The 17,869-nt window shown below is 45.6% G+C and overlaps 5 protein-coding genes across 8 annotated transcripts in view; 3 read left to right on the forward strand and 2 right to left on the reverse strand.

Moving 5' to 3' along the window:
* Positions 1 to 3,098, forward strand: part of slc22a23b (solute carrier family 22 member 23b) — a 15,583-nt gene extending 12,485 nt beyond the window's left edge. The window contains exons 8-10 of the mRNA XM_084692624.1: positions 537 to 569; positions 652 to 775; positions 1,251 to 3,098. Of these exons, the coding sequence (XP_084548750.1) occupies positions 537 to 569; positions 652 to 775; positions 1,251 to 1,665 (572 nt within the window). The 3' untranslated portion in view covers positions 1,666 to 3,098. The remainder of the gene's footprint in view (positions 1 to 536; positions 570 to 651; positions 776 to 1,250) is intronic.
* Positions 3,099 to 3,197: 99 nt separating this feature from the next.
* On the reverse strand, positions 3,198 to 4,191 carry psmg4 (proteasome (prosome, macropain) assembly chaperone 4). The gene is made up of 3 exons (XM_084692628.1): positions 3,898 to 4,191; positions 3,543 to 3,618; positions 3,198 to 3,391 (listed from the first exon to the last, which is right to left on the reverse strand). The coding sequence occupies exons 1-3, from the start codon at positions 4,072 to 4,074 to the stop codon at positions 3,270 to 3,272; spliced, it is 375 nt and encodes a 124-aa protein (XP_084548754.1). The 5' UTR covers positions 4,075 to 4,191; the 3' UTR covers positions 3,198 to 3,269.
* A 107-nt stretch (positions 4,192 to 4,298) lies between these two features.
* Positions 4,299 to 6,331, reverse strand: bphl (biphenyl hydrolase like). Its single transcript, XM_084692627.1, has 7 exons — positions 6,124 to 6,331; positions 5,721 to 5,824; positions 5,444 to 5,610; positions 5,190 to 5,343; positions 4,888 to 5,019; positions 4,653 to 4,776; positions 4,299 to 4,552 (listed from the first exon to the last, which is right to left on the reverse strand). The coding sequence occupies exons 1-7, from the start codon at positions 6,192 to 6,194 to the stop codon at positions 4,462 to 4,464; spliced, it is 843 nt and encodes a 280-aa protein (XP_084548753.1). The 5' UTR covers positions 6,195 to 6,331; the 3' UTR covers positions 4,299 to 4,461.
* Positions 6,332 to 7,409: 1,078 nt separating this feature from the next.
* Positions 7,410 to 13,740, forward strand: LOC146221077 (dual specificity protein phosphatase 22-B-like). 3 transcript variants are annotated; one of them, XM_084693160.1, is made up of 7 exons: positions 7,410 to 7,710; positions 7,822 to 7,855; positions 9,105 to 9,187; positions 11,199 to 11,248; positions 11,630 to 11,704; positions 12,239 to 12,410; positions 12,543 to 13,740. In XM_084693160.1, exons 1-7 carry the CDS (start codon positions 7,690 to 7,692, stop codon positions 12,687 to 12,689), a joined length of 582 nt encoding a protein of 193 aa, XP_084549286.1. In that variant the 5' UTR covers positions 7,410 to 7,689; the 3' UTR covers positions 12,690 to 13,740. The 3 variants fall into 3 exon arrangements, with proteins under 3 accessions (XP_084549286.1, XP_084549289.1, XP_084549287.1); XM_084693163.1 differs by lacking the exon at positions 7,822 to 7,855 and having other exon boundaries at positions 11,199 to 11,704; XM_084693161.1 differs by lacking the exons at positions 7,410 to 7,710; positions 7,822 to 7,855 and adding an exon at positions 7,887 to 8,730 and having other exon boundaries at positions 11,199 to 11,704.
* A 433-nt stretch (positions 13,741 to 14,173) lies between these two features.
* LOC146221078 (interferon regulatory factor 4-like) lies at positions 14,174 to 17,600 on the forward strand. 2 transcript variants are annotated; one of them, XM_084692626.1, is made up of 9 exons: positions 14,174 to 14,365; positions 14,633 to 14,876; positions 14,986 to 15,172; positions 15,546 to 15,628; positions 15,921 to 16,062; positions 16,195 to 16,293; positions 16,374 to 16,751; positions 17,205 to 17,317; positions 17,408 to 17,600. In XM_084692626.1, exons 2-9 carry the CDS (start codon positions 14,679 to 14,681, stop codon positions 17,567 to 17,569), a joined length of 1,362 nt encoding a protein of 453 aa, XP_084548752.1. In that variant the 5' UTR covers positions 14,174 to 14,365; positions 14,633 to 14,678; the 3' UTR covers positions 17,570 to 17,600. The 2 variants fall into 2 exon arrangements, with proteins under 2 accessions (XP_084548752.1, XP_084548751.1); XM_084692625.1 differs by having other exon boundaries at positions 14,312 to 14,876.
* The last annotated feature ends 269 nt before the right edge of the window (positions 17,601 to 17,869 follow it).

Consider the following 17,869-nt stretch of genomic DNA (forward strand, 5'->3'; position numbering starts at 1 on the left):
AAGAAAGAAGGAAGGAAGGAAGGAAGGAAGGAAGGAAGGAAGGAAGGAAGGAAGGAAGGAAGGAAGGAAGGAAGGAAGAGATGGAGGGAGGGAGGTGTATGAGGGGAAGAGGGGGAGAGGAAGAAGTAGGGAGGGAGGGAGAGAGAAAGGGATCAATAAATGTATTATTTATAGAGCACTATTAAAAACAACTGTCGTTGACCAACGGGCTGTACGGAAACATGGGATGATACCGGGCATCGAGATATGCCTATTTAGTCCTAGACTTTCATAGTATCCAATCAGTCTCCCATCTTCTAACTGCCTCAAACTACATCGCTAGATCTCATTCTAGTCCTCATTACAGAAGTCTTTGTTTGGATGTTCCCTCCTGTATTCTCTTGACCTACATCTGTCATCCATTCATTATCCCAGACTTGTCTTTCAGACAAAGGGACCCGGGTTAAATCAGTTCTGCTGATGGCTACTCTAATGTCCGTTGTCCCATAATCCCTGACTGTGATCTAATGCCAAGTTCTGTTTCTCCCCCTCAACAGTGATCGGAAAGTACAGCCTTCGCCATGACACAGGTAAGACGTCTCCCTGGAATCGTTGGCTCATTGCTGACGGGGGGGACGATTTTGCTGATCTTTTTTCCGGAACTCTCCTCAGTTCTTCGGGACACCCTGAACAGGAAGTTCTCGGTGGCGTTCTCCATCATCGGCATGTTCTCCTCGCACGCCGTCAGCACCCTCAGCATCTTCTTCTGTGCTGAGATCACGCCCACTGTCATCCGGTAAGGCTGGTGAACCACACACCACACATATACACGCACATACACACACAGAACATGTACATATGAGTTATATATGAAGTCAGAGCTCCCTGATCGGCAAAATCAGAGAGAGAGAGAGAGAGAGAGAGAGAGAGAGAGAGAGAGAGAGAGAGAGAGAGAGAGAGAGAGAGAGAGAGAGAGAGAGAGAGAGAGAGAGAGAGAGAGAGAGAGAGAGAGAGAGAGAGAGAGAGAGAGAGAGAGAGAGAGAGAGAGAGAGAGAGGGGAAAGAGAGACAGAGAAAGACAGAGAGAGAGGGAGAGGGACAGGGATCTTTGTGTTCTACTCTGGTTCCAGAGTGAGTTATTGGCGCCATCTTGTGTGCTTATCTGGGACGACACTGCCCGGCTAGATTTGACATGGATCCTCTCTCAGTTGTGTTGAAATATGGCTGTTTCCATGTCGTGTGTATGCTAATGTTCCCTGTGCGCCTTTTCAGGGGCGGTGGGCTAGGCCTGGTGTTGGCCAGCGCCGGCTTCGGCATGCTGACCGCGCCGATCATGGAGCTGCACAACCAGAAGGGCTATTTCCTGCACCACGTCATCTTCGCCTGCTGCACCCTGCTGTGCATCATCTGCCTGCTGCTGCTGCCTGAGACGCGCGGACAGCCCCTGCCAGAGAGCCTGGCCGACGGGGAGAGCTTCACCCGCCAGCCCCTCATCCGGCCCGGGGAGCAGCACATGCTCCTCACCAAGACGGACAGGGACTACTCGCGGGTCCACGACACGCCCCTGCATCTCTCCGCCACCGGGGGCGCCACGGCGGCCGTGGCTACCGCTCTGGCAGCGGTGCCCGCCTCGTACGCTTATGCCGCGGGGGGCGAGGTGATCGCTAACGGGCTGAAAGGGTCTTAGCAGCGAGTCGGGAAAGGTGACTTTCGGCGAAGCGGGATGGCGGCGGGAAAGTAAAAGACGAGACTGTCGTAGTTCAGAGGCGCACATGTAGGTTTGTAGTCAGTAGAGTAGCAGAGAGGATTCGAGGTCTTTGAGGACCTGGATGAGATTTGTGCACTCGCAACTGATGGAGTTTGTCTGTGTTGGTGCATGTTGTTGGAATGAACTGAACGTGTTCACTGGTGTTATGTTCCAGAGTAAGGATTGGTTTCACTCAGAAAGATCTACAGGTATAGAAAAACAAAGTTACTGAGTAGACAAGTTATGGCATTAGTCTGTTTTGGTCGTTTCTGAGGGGGGAGTTTGTGCTGGGGGGGGTTTCACAACTGGCTTTATCTGAGAGAGGGTTAAGTTGGACTCTAAGATTTTCTATGAGTGGTTTTGCACTACGTCAATTCAAAGACACAATCAAGAATTTGTCAGCCAACTATTTTGACATGGAGGCTCCGCCCCCCTAAAAAAAGTCCAAAGTGACACTTTATTTCTTTGTTGTGAGGTCAGTATAAAGATTTCAAAACTGTGAGAATTGGCCCCGTTACTGTGGTGCATGATGGCCGTCAATGTGAATTGCAGCCGGAAACCCTATACAGACCGTATGGTTATGGAATCCATGGCTATTACTGAAAAGAGCTGAGAGTTGAGAAGACAAAACATTGCCACTTATGTCTCATGAAACAATTCAGCCATGACTTTTCCCATGATGGTTTCCCATGATGTACAATGTCACTTTTCAAATATCAGTATTTATTTCGTTATGTTGCCAAGGGCATTCTGTTGCTTGAAATACCTCTTTAGTGTAGGTAACTAACATTCACTCTCTGAATTTTTCTCTTACACACTTTCTTGTTCTGTGTACCGTGGTAATGATATTGGTAGCTATCCTGTTTAGGACCTGTCTCGCAAGCCCTATCAAATATAGACTGGCTATGCCAGAAAGCACAATATTTATACGTTTTGAAATAGCATTTTAGGGCTAGATTATGACTAGACTAGATATTTGTCTCAGAGGGCATTTTTTAAGACACCTCAACTCCTTCATAGAATTGAATACAAATGTAAGGTATTTATTGCCACTCATTGATAATGTATGGACTATCAATATGTACTTTATATGTACTGTGGACATGAAACTAGAAACCAAGTTTGACCCAGGACAGGCTTGATAAATGGTAAATATTTTGACATAGACACCTTGTAAGACTTGTAAATGTTTTAAATGATGAATTGTGTGAGATCAAAAATACCACGAGTGACTGTCAACAACCACTAATCTTATTTTCTAAGTGTTATTTTTTTAATATGATGCATTTTGTACATAAGCCATGTGTGTTTTGATAAAGCACCACTCTATTTATGAAGTATGTCAATAAATGAACACTAGATGTGATCGTGTCTCTCTGTGGATGTGAGTCGATTTGTCTTGGAGAATAGCAAACAGCAGACTTTGTGTAGATGTTTTGTGAAAGACATTTGTGAGAACATTTCACCACCAATTGTTTTTCCTTTCCACTTTACTGCAACTCTCTGTAGGCTATCAACACAGAAAAAAAACACACCAAAAAGCGCTAAAATTTGTCAGGGTGATCTTCAAGCTCCTTCTTGATCCTGTTCTCCACTAAGATAGACAGGTTGCTGTTTGTTGTTGGTAGATTGTAGCTCACAAACACTTGCTTCTTGGTCTTCTTAGCTGCAGTAGACAAGGGGATGAATCGGTCAAATGGGTAAGACTTTCAAATGAGACAACGGAACATTTTATTTAGTTAATGATACTGATTATGCTCTCAGCGTTGGGTTATGAGTGTTAGGGCAAGGCGGTTTAACAGGACCACGTAGCCTACCTAATCTTTGTGCCAGTGAATTGGGGGTCATGTCTGCAGCTTCACCCAGGAGTAATGACGACAGAGGCATCGAATCCTGAAATTACATTAAGACACTCGTCACAGGATTAACTACTTCAGCAGAGAACCTGGTATAAAAAATGATTCTGATTCAATTCAGCAAACTAATGGTTAATCCTAGTTTACAAAGACCCCCGAACAGGTACCTATTAAAGGATATGGTGCAATTATTATGAGGTGGGAGGAAAGATTTGGAAAACATGTTTTACTCTAGACTCCGTAGGAATAACAGCACTCACCGAATGAGTTGCTCAAAGCAGAATCAATATGGTTGCCAAACAAAATAACGACTTACATATTTGCTGTTTATTGACACGGCCAAGTTGGACAGGACTGGACTCGAACCAACCCACAGGAAGAATCCCCCGTTCAATTTCATGACATGAAAGTGCACTGCTTGTTCTGAAATCTTCTCGGAGAAATTGTGCAGTGTAATAGAATCACCACCAGCTCCGTTATCTGCACTACTCATTATGTTTAAATATACGTATCGCAAGTTGAGCTAAATTATAGTGAAACTATTCCTTCCAACCATATCAAGGCATGTGCGTTGCTACACAATACATCTCTTCTGTCAATTCCTGGTTCCTGAAACCGGAAGGGAAAAGCAATCGATGCAGGATCTAGTTGCCAAGCACTAGGCATTCATAGTCGATAGCAGATAACCCACAATCAAACCAATAAAATACAGAGGGTGTACATTCTTTTATTTATTTAACAGCAACAATGCAAAATATGACATGTACCTCAATAATATATTTGAAAAAATAAAATAAATGTGTTGAAATGTAAATCAAAAAGGAAAATTCTAGAACAAGCTCCAAATGATGCTCTCTGTTGTCCACTCAGCAAGAAGCAGTCATTCATGAAGAAACTCCTCCACCAGCTTGTTAAATTCGGCAGCATATCTTAGGTGCAAATTATGTTTCCCCTCCGGCATCAAGTGTAACCTGGAAAGAACACAAACAACTGTTTTAAATGTCAGCCCTCACAGAAGTTGTGTAAATGGGACTATAAAGTTGCATTGCTGGTAAGAGATGGCATTCCCACCGCGAACCCTTGATGTGTTGGAGGAGGTAGTGTGGATGGAAGCTAGGGACCATGGGGTCCTTTTCTCCATGGATGATGAGGGTTGGGCAGCTAACTTTGGGTAGCAGGTCCATACAAATACTCCCTGAACACAGAGCAGAACAGTCACATCTGTTCTCCATGTGTTCCAATGCAACCAACGCCACTATGGATACGTATGTCAAGGTAACATCTAAATTAAAGCTCAAAAAGGTACCTTCTGGTCTCTGGGCAAACTGACCAATCCCATCCACCCAGGCCTCCCAGGTGGCCTTAAAGAGCTTCGCCCCATACATCTCCTCCATGGGCTTCCTCATTCTCTCACTCCACTGGGAAATGTCACGGATTGCTGGGGATGCAAACACACACACACACACACGCACACACACACACACACACACATACACACACACCTCCAAAATAAATCACTTTGTGGAGGACAGAAAGGGATACCGGCCTTATTCAAAGCCATTCATTCATAGCCATTCATTCATAGCCATTGCCCCGTAGTCCCCTCACCACTGTAGATGCTCACGTCCCGCTCGGACACAAATGCGTTGGATCCCCACACCACCAGCTTACTGACCAACGAGGGGTTCTGAGCGGCCGCTATCAGGGCAGTGATCCCTCCATCGCTCCAGCCCAGCAGAGAAAACCTGGGGAACTTCAGCGCCTGTCCGAGAGAACGCATGCCATGCTCATTCACATGATCACATAAGGGAGTTCCTGGATTTCCTACAAACGGCTTGAAACTTATAGATTTGAACTCTGACCTGCATCAAGTCCACGGCATCCTTAGCGTCTCTCTCGAAGAAGTCGAGAGGAAAGTCTCGCTGAGGGGGGCGGGAGTTTCCGTAACCACGGGGGTCCCAGCCAACCACTGTGAAACGTTCCTTATCTAGCGACTTAAACTGAGGCCCGAAATCGGTTTGCGCACTCCCTGTGACAAGGTCAACATACTGTCATATAGCACAGAACACATAGACAGTAGAGCTTCACAGTTAATGGCAGCGTGAATGTCGTCTCGATATCTTGTCTTTTGTTAGTTACCCAAAGCTCCAGGGAGAAGGAGGACTGCATGTCCTCCTCTGCCAGTCTGCTGGTAGAAGAGATCCACACCATTCACGCGCTGCTTGCCTGACTTCACAGACGTGCTGACCAGAATTTTTTTTAACCATTAATTAGGCCTACATGTACAATGTTAGTTCATACAGATTGGAAGACAGACGCAGAATAGTGAATATATACAAATAACAAGTTTGCTGTGCTGGCATGTCAAAGAACGCACGCCATCTCCTGTAACTAAATGGAAGTGCACTTAAACAGATATGGAGTCAAATCAGAAACATACGCGGTTTAGGTGAAATCCCACGTTCTCTAAATCAAGATAGTTGCTGTCTCAAGTGTGGCAATTCATAATTTGACTATCGTTGCAAACTGATTGAGTAATTACCTGTATAGCAAGATCCCCTTCATAGATTTCCTGATTACAAATGTGTGTGCTCCTCTCCAAAACAGCGCCATTAGTTTACCAAGTTCAAAAAGCTCAGTCGAAATAATATTCTAATGCGAAATTCTTAACATTTTTATAACATCAGCAAAATGCTTGACACGGCACGTATAGTTACAGTTTGTTATGGTGAATGAATAGCCTTCTTGCATTGAGTTGCCAGGTTGTTTCACCATCCCTCTTTCGAGGTCTCATAACTACACGTTACCTTTATTAGGCGGCTGTTGACTGTAAGGTTGATTAATTTTTTAGTCAGTCAAATTGTAATCTTATTATTGAATGAATGCCCAGTCACGGAACGTCTCTCACCTTTAGACTGTAAAGAAAACCACTATTATAGCTGTATTCAAACATTACATTATAGGCCTGCTATACAAAGGAGTACAATAGGCCTTCGTGGTGTACATAATGATGTCGATTAGATTATATTTAATTGAGTGTCCACCCAAAAAAATAAAAATACGAATGCACAATCATGTAAAAATGTAGTATCAATAGACGTCAACACATGTTTTACAGTGTCTATAAATACCTTGTGTATAGTAGTATAGGTTGCTCAGTTGACTATGACTGATCTGCAACCCAGACTGTCTGTTTCTTTTGAAACAGCTCTTTTTGTAAACGCCTCTGCACTCTTTGCGCCAAGGTCTTGGTGTTGTGCCGCTTAGTAAACCACATACAGGAACCATGCAGCAAAGACCATACACGAAACTTGGCTAAAAATACCTTACTGTAGGTTACTGGGGGTGTGTGAATGTGTTGTGATGTATGATTTACTGGAAATAAAATGATGATAAATGCCAATGAAATAAAGGACAATAACAACAACAGGTTGAGACACAAACTACATACAGTTTAAGCAACACTTCTAGAAAAGGATTTGAATCAGTATACAGGCCTATTGTATATGAACACGGGACAAGTAGTGGTATACCACAAATACGGTTCCTCCGAATGTTCTCTGTTCTAATTATGAATTGATTTGTAGTCAGTAGGCCTGTGTGGAGGGAAGAGTTCAGCTCGAGTAACATACTGATGAGATCATCCCTCCTTCATCCTGGCCTGTCAGAAAGGAATGGCCATCCTACCATCTTTGTCTGGGTGGAATGTGTCCCCCATCCCATGACCCCTGCCTGGTCTAAATATATTCCTGGGAGAGTGCGACAGTGTTAAGGTCACATTACGTCATTACCAGCACCCGCCACCTAATCACCCTCCAGTCGGGCATAGACCACAACCTAACAGGGCTTTTTTTTATGACGTTCACGCTGAAAAGTTGGATATCAGGCTCAGAAGGGGAACTGTGACCAGAAAACGACGTCCCAAGATGCAATAGTCAGCTAGTTATCTGGTTGAGGGGCTCTGACAGGAGACACCATTACTGGAGCGGTGTGGAAGAAATCATTTCCTGTTTTTTTTTTTCATGTGCTTTACAGTCCAAACCAACAGAGGTCACATTTAGGTCCTGCATGTGTTCAATGCGCGAGCTATAAGACATTTTCTGTGGACATGGGGAATGGAATGAACAAGGTAGAACAACAACCGGAAATGTCATTTTACTATGTGTGCGATGAGAAACTATTTCTGAAGATAACAACAACAAAAAAAGAACTCAAATCTGTCTTTTTCTGTGCATGTTAGGTTCTGCCAGATCTCTATCTAGGAAACTTTAAAGGTAATGTTTATCGTTTTGTCCTTTTGCCAAGAGATCTACTTTATCAGGGACATATAAAAACGGAGATGCATGTTTCAGTTCCCCACTTCATAGAGCATGTGGTGAAATGCTGCACTGAACCAAGTTTCAATAGAGTCATCCCTTAATACGCCTCACAAGGTCACTGCTTGATAAACGATTGTAGTTATTAATGCTCTTTTCAGCATAGTTTGTACGTGTGTCTTTAAAGTGGCTGGAAGAACAACACAGGATCAGTGATCCAAGTGGTTGTTCGGGGTGTCCCTTCATGAGGGTGTCCCCTTACATGGCTTTTGAAATCTTTCCAGAAACTTCCACAGTGACAACTGTGTATTGGTGCATGTATCAATGCCAATCTCCAATTGTTTAGACTACGCAGCTCTTTTCCACTTTCATGAATGCATCCATCTTGCATTTGTTCAATTGATGGTATTCTACACAGCATTGCGTATACCCATCCACAGTGTTGATGTTTTAACAGCAACCTTACATGAGCTTATAGAGTTGAGTTGGTGTCTAATACACTGGGCTGAGAGCCCGTTTTCTGTCTGCAGCCTAAAGAGGACATTAGCACCTCAGATGGATAACCACTTAACCAACCCAGGACATAGATATTGTATTTCATCAGTGACAGATATATGCCTTTGAATTTTCAGGAACATAGATTCGGCACTCGGTTTGCTGACTGTTTTCCCTTTTACAGTGCAACCCAACGCACAGTTAGTTACGAGGTTGTAAAAGTTCCACATGCTGAGTTTGGATTCGTCATATACATTTCCTCGACCAAGAATGCCATATCTTTGTGCAAAAAAAGTTGTCATACGATGATGTTTTGACTTTGGGCCTTGTCAGGCAGGGTAAGTGAGAAGCACACAAACCTGTCAGGCACACAAGCACTGTTCGAAAAGAGAGAAAAAAATCTCAGGGCACATCTGTGTTAAGTACAGAATGTTTGGCTTCCTTTTAAAGACTCAAATTTGATTAGAACATTTACTGTTTCTTGCTTTTGGGCAAAGGTGTTGGACCCTTTTAGAAACACATGGTTTTCCGGTTTTTCTTTCAGTCCAAAATAAGAGCAGCCTGTTTTTCAAGGCCTTATTTGCTTGGAGAGGTCTTATGAGGGCTGCTTGTTGTCAAGAAGAAAAGTCCAGATTTAGAACAGGGGCACATGGGGCTATGGCTATCAGTTGGTTGGCCTGTAGATGATGTTTCCGGCCTTTTCTGTCCTCAGATGCGAGAGATAGGGAGCTGCTGAAGCAACACAACATCACCCACATCCTCTCCATCCACGACACGGCTGCACCCATCCTGGAGGTGAGAAGTGTCGCCAGTCTGTCATTATCGAAGCAAGGTTGACCTCACGTCGAAGCCTGAGTCTAAGTTCTTGGCTTCACCCACTGTTGCAATGTAGTCTGTGCAGTCTGTGAGATTGTTTCAGTTACTGCAGGAAAGCTCACTCCAGTATGACCTTTACAGACACAACACTAAGCCTCCATCTAAACCTTCTGGAACTGACCTTGACTTATGTGTTCCAACATAGATAAGCTTCTGACTTACCCTTGATCACAGTTGTCATACCATCCATAAGGTTATACGAGAATATATATAACAAATAATAAACTTACGTTTATTATTAGGTAAGGTACAGGTTATTTACTTTTCTTTGTGTGGCTGTCTTGGTTGCATGAATGCAAGCTCTGTTTACATACAACCAGGCTTCTGAAATAGAAAACTGAAATTGCTATGAAAGTTGGACTTTCTTTTCAGTTACATGGAAAAGTAGTACAGTTCTAGTATCGTTCACAAGACATTGGGGTTCCACCTAGCTCTGTAACTAATGTTGCAGTTGTCGGAAAACACTACAGATAATACTACTCAATGGAAACATTTTCTGGTAAAAAAAATATTAGTTACGTGGAGCTTGTAGCAATGGTTGAACATATATTGACACATCGTATGTCTGCTGTACATAGCATCTACCTGAATGCAAGACTGAGGTCTCATATTCATAAAGACATGAAAGTGCAACTCCATTAGAAAAGGGTTTTCTTGGTTTTCGAGTTAGAAGCTACTTTTAGATGTTCCAATTTGTGTACAGTGCGTGAGAACCAGCGAAGGTGGGTTTGCGTGTGTGGAAGGAGACCAAGAGATAGAACGAAGCTCAAACGAGACAAAGATAGAAAGGACCAGAAATGGGGGGGGTTCAGTTAAGTCTCTTTTACAACGTTTTTGATAGCAACTCTTTAACAAAGCTTTTGATGGCACACACTCTCTGTCATAATCCGCAAAAAAACAAAACACGGCTTTAGCAGGGACATTTCTTATTCTCGACATGGCACACTTACTATTACATAGCCAAAGCTCTCTCTCTTTCACAACTTTCATCTTTTCTCACTGAAAGCCGATCTGAAAACTGGAGTACAAATCAGTTTACTTTCTCTGTCTGCAATCTCAGTTACTGTATGCCATTCTGTCACTGGGATTTCAGTAGCCAAAACTGTGTCTCAACCCTAAAGACTTGGTTGTAGCCACAAAGAGAAGGTTGGGCTCTTTTTGCATTGTCACCTAAGCAAACGCATCCATGCCTACAAGTTTCTTCTTCGATCTGACTCAGGTCTACTCTAAATCCTTTGCACGGATGGCCAGATGGACGGTTTATTTGCATAGACGGACCAATTACTTGGAAGTTGAGCGTGAAGTTTAGGACAGGGAGGGGGGGTGGGGTATCAGTCAGCATTACAACAATGCTGGCGGTTACCTCATTGCAATTACGCCAAATACGACCAAATGCATCCAAATACGACCAAATGCGTCCAAATGCAAAATATAAAACCTTCGCTAGTCTTGCCTTTCCAAAATAAATGAATTCGATCCATTCACCTGTTTGAGTTTTTGAGGCCACACAGTAGATTTCAGGTTTGCTCATTTCTGGTTTGGGGGAGTGTCTCTGTCTCTGTCTGTCCCTGAGGGACGATTGGGGCTTTTGCGAGGTGGGTGCAGTCATAACGGGACAAAGGTGGTTTATGTCCACTGGGGCTGTAGGCCCCAAGCATCATCAGCTGTCAGGTGCATATGAAACACACATGCACACACACAAACCAGCTGGATAAATTGCAGTGTCATGTGGCTCTGTTGTAAAGCAGGTTGTTTGGTACCAGATGGGCTAGGTGGGATGGTACATTCACAGTGAAGAATAATCCGAGTAAAATCTCTGATCCACACTGCCAAAAGTCTCATGTCCGCGCTGAATCCTCGATGTATAAATGAAATCTGTATATAACTGAAATCTGTCAAGGCATTTCTGACAAAACCTTTGTTTCAACAGGACTTTACATATCTTTGCATTCCTGCTGCTGACCGCTCCAAACAAAATCTGTGAGTGTGTGTGGAACACTCTGGATTTGTATCTGTATGTGTGTATAATAGTATTGTTAGTAAGTCATGTCACATGAATAGTAGCGACAACATACTGCTCTGGACACAGAATAGAATGTTACAATCAGAATAATCTCATTATCATAGATGCTATCATAGGTGCTGTCATATGTGCATAGAAGCAAGCTACATGAGTGAATGTATCATTTAAAAGGTATCGTGATGTTCTCACAGAATTGAACACAGTCAATCACACAACTTCACACATCATATTTCCAAATGCCCCAACTGCTGCCATGATTCTTGCATGACAAAACCTTTCAAACCACTCAACAGTTTGGTCCCAAATAGAAATCTATTCCCATGCATGCCTGTTTGCAGGATTCCTTTCTTCAAAGAGAGCATTGCGTTCATCCACGAGTCTCGACTGAAGGGAAAAGGTTGCCTGGTTCACTGGTGAGTGAAGCACATCCTCCAATTCCCAGAGCTGCCAACTCTCACGGTTTCGCCGTGTGACACGCGCATTTCAACCATTTCTCACGCTCTCACACCACACCTTGTATGTCTCACGCTGAAAAGGCAATGCCAAACAAGTAGCCAAATCTAACGTTGTAAACAGTAACGGACAACGCGCAGGTTAACGGAGTGAAGCAACATTGACGCGCAAACAGCCGTGTAAACTCGCCTTGTCTCTCTCCCCACTCCATGGCGAGTAACATTGAGGGGGGGGGGGGGGGTGAAGCTAGCGAAAGCTCGCCCCTCGCACCAAATCTCACGCCAAGGTTTTAGAAAAAGTTGGCAGCCCTGAATTCCCAAGGTCTGCCTCTACTCTGGGTCCATGAGTGAAGACATAACATGTTATAAGCCTATGATCTACACACTCGATCGATCTTAGACTGATGTTGATAAGTCCCTTTTTTTCTCAGTCGTAATGACAAGCGTAATGCCACCGGTGACGGATGAGCATTGATAGCCCGTCCTTGTTTCCAGTGTGGCAGGCGTGTCCCGTAGCGTGACTCTAGTGGTGGCCTACATCATGACGGTGACAGGAAGGGGGTGGGTGGAGTCACTGGCGGCGGTGAGGGTGGCGAGGCCATGTGCCGGACCCAACCTGGGCTTCCTGCGCCAACTCGAGGAATTTGAGAACTTTCATCTCTCCGAGGTATGTCCTTGTTTTTTTGCTTCCTTCCAATCCTCTTTTTTCTCGGCTGCGTACTCTCCCCCCACTCGTTTGCTCTTGCTTGTTTGTCTTTTGAGTCGAAAACCAATCGTCTTTCTTTCTCGTTCCTTCCAGTACCGGGCATGGCTAAAAGACAGGTATGAAGAGAGCCCCTTCAGTGATGAGGAGCACCTCACAGCCCTGTTGTCCCAGAAGCCTCAGGGCCCCAGTGACTTCCTGACCATCGACCGTGTCGCACCATTGGGCACCAGCAGCACATGAGCCCGCCCCATTCTCCCCAATGCCAGTCCCTCGACAAATCCTCGACACCTGTCACTCAAATCAGCGAATCACTGCGCCCTGGTGTGTTGAGGGCTTGACTGTGATTGTTCATCAAGACACAACTTCGATTTTGTCGAACAACAACAACAAAACGTCCTCTCCTGGAGAGCTATGTGAGAATATGAGGAGACGGTGGACTGTTTTGTAAAAAGGTTGGAAAGCTGGTGACTTCTTGAAACAATATCTTTCCCTGCGTAGGTGTACAACTTCCTCTCACCATTGCAGTATATGTGCTGCTTTTACCTTCCTTTAACAACCTCATCCCTCGACTGCCCACCTGACATAAAATAATACTGTTTGGGTCATATGTTTGGCCCCGGGGGGGATTTCTCAGTGATCCCCCCCATGTGAGATTTGGGTCCTTTTTGACGCATGCTTTTCTTTCCACCAACTGCCACTGCAACATGCAAGAGCAGCCATGCTCAAAGCCCTGGAACTAAACTACTATACTATACATACAGAAGGCGCACTCAAGATTGGATCAATTTAATGCCATCTACTCAAATCACACCCTCCATCACTGTGTGTTTGTGTCTTGTTCGTGTGTCAATAAAGTTTATTTCTTAAAACTGGGCTGCAAATGGCTACATTACATGCAATCCTCACATGCAGAAGGGCAAGCTATTTACTAACGACAGCCCAGATACAACTGACATGAGGATTAAATTATTTAATTGTTTTATACCTATTTTATATACCTGTTCTTCACAATGTATGGTGCTGTGTTAGCTTGATGTATACGAAATATGGATATAGGTTCTTAAAATATTTGAGAAGTGTGCATAGGCTTAGAGGTTGTTAAACTGCCACAGGCTGTTTAACCTGCAAATACACGAATGTGACCCAACAGTGCACAATAATTTGTTTGAATTCATACAAGTGACATTGTGTCAGACATAAGACTGTTTAGCTGCTATACGAGAAACCTAGCAAATGAATTGGGGTCCAATAACATTCTATGATGAGGAAATTAAAGTAGTAGCAATTCAAATGTAATTATCAGGCTCTGTTTTTGCGACATCATTTCTAAGAATAGTTTTTTCTCGTTGAAGTCCACGCTATTCAAAGAAGCCTTTGTATAGGTTATTTAACTATACTAATGAAGCTTTGCATAGTCTCTTTCAACCGTCTTGGGTTATTTAACTTCCAAATTAAACACACGATTTAAACAAACGGATGCGTTCCAAAAGTTCACAAAACTTGTTGAAATTCATACAAATGAGAAAGAGTGAGAAGATTGGCCTGTTTAGCCTGTTATGCGAGAAAATATGTTCTGGTCCTATTCAATTCTATTAAGAAATATATGGTAGCAGATACTATTAACAAACCAGGCTCGGCGAAATCATTTCTAAGAATTGTTTTTCTTTGTTTCTTCTCACTGATGATCCACTTTCCAACTGTGCGGGTGTCTGGGTGAATGACGCTCTACTGTTAAGGGTTTCCCCGCATGTTTACGGGAGGCCCTCGCAGATAAGCTTCAGAGAACGGGGCAGGTACAAGCATCCTTTCCTCCAAGAGCTCCGCCCCATACGAAGATAATTTAAGTGTTGCCGTTGCATTGATGATCTTTCGAGACTGATTGATTTCAAAACTCAAAGAGGTTTCGAGTTTCAGAGGTAAGTTCGTGCAAGTAAGTAAGCAACTGCAGAAAACGAGTGATCGGTGAATGGGAAACCATCACGTTATAATCAAATATATGGAGCAATCATTCAATAATTTGTTTAGGCGAAACGACCAGTTATATCCTAACCATATACGAATGTTATCCGGGGTGCTATTTGTGGCTATTTGACAAATAGGCATAAGCAAAAACAATTCTAAAGTTATGCATATATAGGCACAACATTAATTCTCGTTTTTGTTTACTGTCGATCCGTGAGCAGTTTTTGACTGCTTACGGTGCTGTGGCTACCTGCGGCGCGTCTGGATATGAACCCTGAAGCTGATTACGGGTTGTCGGTGAGCAGCGGGAACGGGAAGCTCCGGCAGTGGCTCATAGAGCAGGTGGACTGCGGGAAATATCCTGGACTAGTCTGGGAGAACGACGAAAAGTCCATCTTCAGGATACCATGGAAGCACGCAGGCAAGCAGGATTACAACCGGGACGAGGATGCCGCGCTCTTCAAGGTAGGCTACAGTGCACCACAACGCACATGGCTTGCCTTCACTTCATGTGCAACAACGCCGGGAAACAACTTCTTGTGTTAAATCAGTAGTTCCTACACTATCCACGCAGGCTTGGGCGCTATTCAAGGGCAAGTATCGAGAGGGTATAGACAAGCCGGACCCACCGACTTGGAAGACGAGGCTGCGTTGCGCGCTCAACAAGAGTAACGACTTTGAAGAGCTCGTGCACCGCAGCCAGCTGGACATCTCTGATCCGTACAAAGTTTACCGCATCATTCCAGAGGGCGCCAAGAAAAGTAAGTGCCACATTACACAACACAAACGAACTAATTCTACTATCTTACACATTCGGAAGAGTCTAAGTTTCAGGAACGTTTCTAGTGTTTTGAATCTTCAAAGTATGCTGCATCTTAACCAACTCGATGCTCATGCTGCCCTACCAGAAAACACCAGTGTCACTTTTCTGAATGGGCCAGTGGGTTTGATAGGGCCCAGTGACTTCTCTACAAAATAGAAACATTCACTGTGGTGGAACATATGAAAATGAGTTCCTTACCAGCTTTTACGAGTTTTTGTGTCATATTAATTGTTTGTAGTGAACTATTAAATGAGGCCTGCACTTGTGTAAGGTAGGTGTGTGACCACAACGTTTCATTGTCTTGTTCACAGGACCCAGGCAGGACCAAGGTGGCAGCCCTTTGAGTCCTATGAGTTACCCTATGTACCCCTCCTACCCTGCCATACAGCCTCAGGTGACTGACTCACACTGAAAGATTCACAATGTGTGTGTGTGTGTGTGTTTGCGTGAGACACAGAGAGCGAAAGGTTCTTTTGAAGAGATCGAGACTCGTTAAGATCCATCCATCTGCGAAACCCCCCCCACAACTTCACACATACATGTACGCACACGCAGAATGACTAGCGATGCAGAGTGTCACATGACTGTCAGTCTCAGTACTGCTTCCTCTTCCAAGCCCCTGAACCGTGGCTCACCTTCAGGAGACGCAAACAACTTTCTCAACACGTCCAAACCTTTGCCCACAGTTGCCGGGCTACATGACCCCAGCCGAGCGGAGTCACTGGAGGGAGTACCTTCCGGAACAGGCCTCTCTAGCAGACCTCCCCTACGCCCAGTGTCCCCACCCTCCTCGCAGCCTGCCCTGGCAGGGTTCAGCCATGGACAACGGTACTTCATGCCTATGCCCGTGTGTCATAAAGGATGTGTGTACTTCTACGATGCGGGACTGCCATAATACTAAATATGTGGATCGCTGCCCAGTTTGAAAGACGTGTTTTTTTCGTGTGTGTTTTTGTACAGGGTACCAGTTCACAGGGTCCTTCTACTCCTATAGTGCCACTGACCAGACCTCTCCATTTGCTCCGGATGGGGGTATAAGGACAGCCGAAACACTCTCAGGTACGCACGCACGCACACACACACACATACACACGCGCAGGCGGGCGCACGTGCCGTACTGACTCCATTCCCTTCCCCAGATTTCCGTCTGCACGTGTCCGTGTTCTACTGCGACTCCCTGGTGAGGGAGGTGACCACCTCCAGCCCCTCAGGCTGCCACATCACCCCCTGCTCCCCCGACGAGAAGCCCTACTCCCCCCCCGGGGCTCCCGAGCTGGTGCTCCTGCCCCTGGACAGCCTGTCGGCCCAGAGGAGGGGAGACGACTGCCCCCCGAGCCCCCCAGCTGCCCTGGAGAGGGGGGTGCTGCTGTGGATGACCCCGGATGGGCTGTACGCCTGCCGGCTGTGCCCGGAGCAGGTGTTCTGGGAGGGGGGGCCCTCGCCGTACGGAGACAAACCCAACAAGCTGGAAAGGGAACACACCTGCAAACTGCTCAACACACAGGACTACCTCACAGGTGGGCTGAACGCACTCGCAGGGGGGTGAATCCACCATATGTCTTCCAGCCGTAAGCTCCTTTCCAGAAATGGAGAACAGAATCCAGAGGTTTCAGTTCGCCCCCCCCCCCCCCCCCCACGGGTGGCTGTGACGCACAGTCATGTGACTTCTTCTATTCCTCCCACCCTGCTCACAGACGTGGTGTATGATTTGCATCAAAGATCTCTTGGACTTTCCAGTCACATTTTCTAATAAGTCACAACAGTTCAGAAGAATGGTTGAGACATTAACCATTGAACATCCCAGCTCTGTCCCCCTCATCCCTTTGTCGTGTCAACTTGGGGAGTCTCTGCCTGATGTCATTTAACCAAACCTGAACTAATCAAACCAGACTCAACCTGATCTAACCTAGCCTAGCTTAGCCCAGCCTAACCTGCCCTAACCTAACCTGAGCTCTCCCCACCTCCTCCAGAGCTCCAGAGTTACAACCTCCACGGTCGGCCCCTGCCTCGCTTCCAGGTGCTGCTCAGCTTCGGAGACGAGTGTCTGGACCCCCAGACCCAGAGACGGACCCTCACTGTCCAGGTAAACGGCACCCGCCTGGCACCCGCCAACTATCCCCCACCCCTCTCTCCCCGAGAAGCTAACCCCCCCTGTTCCCCTCCGCTGCTGCAGGTGGAGCCCATGTTTGCCAGGCAGCTGCGGTACTACGCCGGGGGTCATCACCACGTCCGCGGCTACGACCTCCAGGGGTTCACGGAGAGCGCAGCCACCCCGACAGAGGCCTTCCAGCGGGTCATCACGGCACACCATCACAGCGGCGCTCTGCAGGACTGAGCTCATGGCGGCGGACTTTGGCGTCGACTCGCGTGGGTGGGGAGAGGAGGGGGGGGGGTAGTTCCCACTAGGCTGGACCAACGGGGCTCAAGACTGGACCCAGCTGAACTCTGACATGTGGTCACAAACTGAACTTTGTGTGCGTTTGTGTGCACGCGACTTTGTGTGCGTGTGGGTGCCTTAAAAGTGACTCTGGATTCAACTTTATTGTATTCTCAGGGGTGTCAGTACTGACTGGTGACATTCACCGACATGAATGGAACAGACAGCTCTAGTGATTGTATAGTACGCTCGATACGT

This window comes from Hypomesus nipponensis, chromosome 26 (assembly GCF_054491055.1).
Source record: "Hypomesus nipponensis isolate SF chromosome 26, ASM5449105v1, whole genome shotgun sequence".
In the NCBI taxonomy this organism is placed as follows: Eukaryota; Metazoa; Chordata; class Actinopteri; order Osmeriformes; family Osmeridae; genus Hypomesus; species Hypomesus nipponensis.

Bases quoted from the DNA above. Each gene is read 5' to 3' on its own strand.
- psmg4 (XM_084692628.1), bottom strand. From the start codon at position 4,074: ATGAGTAGTGCAGATAACGGAGCTGGTGGTGATTCTATTACACTGCAC. The intron at 3,619-3,897 runs GTAAGTCGTTAT...ATGTAATTTCAG, and splicing joins TGTCAATAAACAGCAAATAT to GATTCGATGCCTCTGTCGTC. The intron at 3,392-3,542 runs GTAGGCTACGTG...TGTCTACTGCAG, and splicing joins TTCACTGGCACAAAGATTAG to CTAAGAAGACCAAGAAGCAA.
- bphl (XM_084692627.1), bottom strand. From the start codon at position 6,194: ATGGCGCTGTTTTGGAGAGGAGCACACACATTTGTAATCAGGAAATCT. The intron at 5,611-5,720 runs GTAACTAACAAA...ACCTTGTCACAG, and splicing joins CCTTCTCCCTGGAGCTTTGG to GGAGTGCGCAAACCGATTTC. The intron at 4,553-4,652 runs GTGGGAATGCCA...TGTTCTTTCCAG, and splicing joins CAACACATCAAGGGTTCGCG to GTTACACTTGATGCCGGAGG.
- LOC146221077 (XM_084693160.1), top strand. From the start codon at position 7,690: ATGGGGAATGGAATGAACAAG. The intron at 7,711-7,821 runs GTAGAACAACAA...TGTGCATGTTAG, and splicing joins TGGGGAATGGAATGAACAAG to GTTCTGCCAGATCTCTATCT. The intron at 9,188-11,198 runs GTGAGAAGTGTC...TTGTTTCAACAG, and splicing joins CGGCTGCACCCATCCTGGAG to GACTTTACATATCTTTGCAT.
- LOC146221078 (XM_084692626.1), top strand. From the start codon at position 14,679: ATGAACCCTGAAGCTGATTACGGGTTGTCGGTGAGCAGCGGGAACGGG. The intron at 15,173-15,545 runs GTAAGTGCCACA...TCTTGTTCACAG, and splicing joins TCCAGAGGGCGCCAAGAAAA to GACCCAGGCAGGACCAAGGT. The intron at 15,629-15,920 runs GTGACTGACTCA...CTTTGCCCACAG, and splicing joins ACCCTGCCATACAGCCTCAG to TTGCCGGGCTACATGACCCC.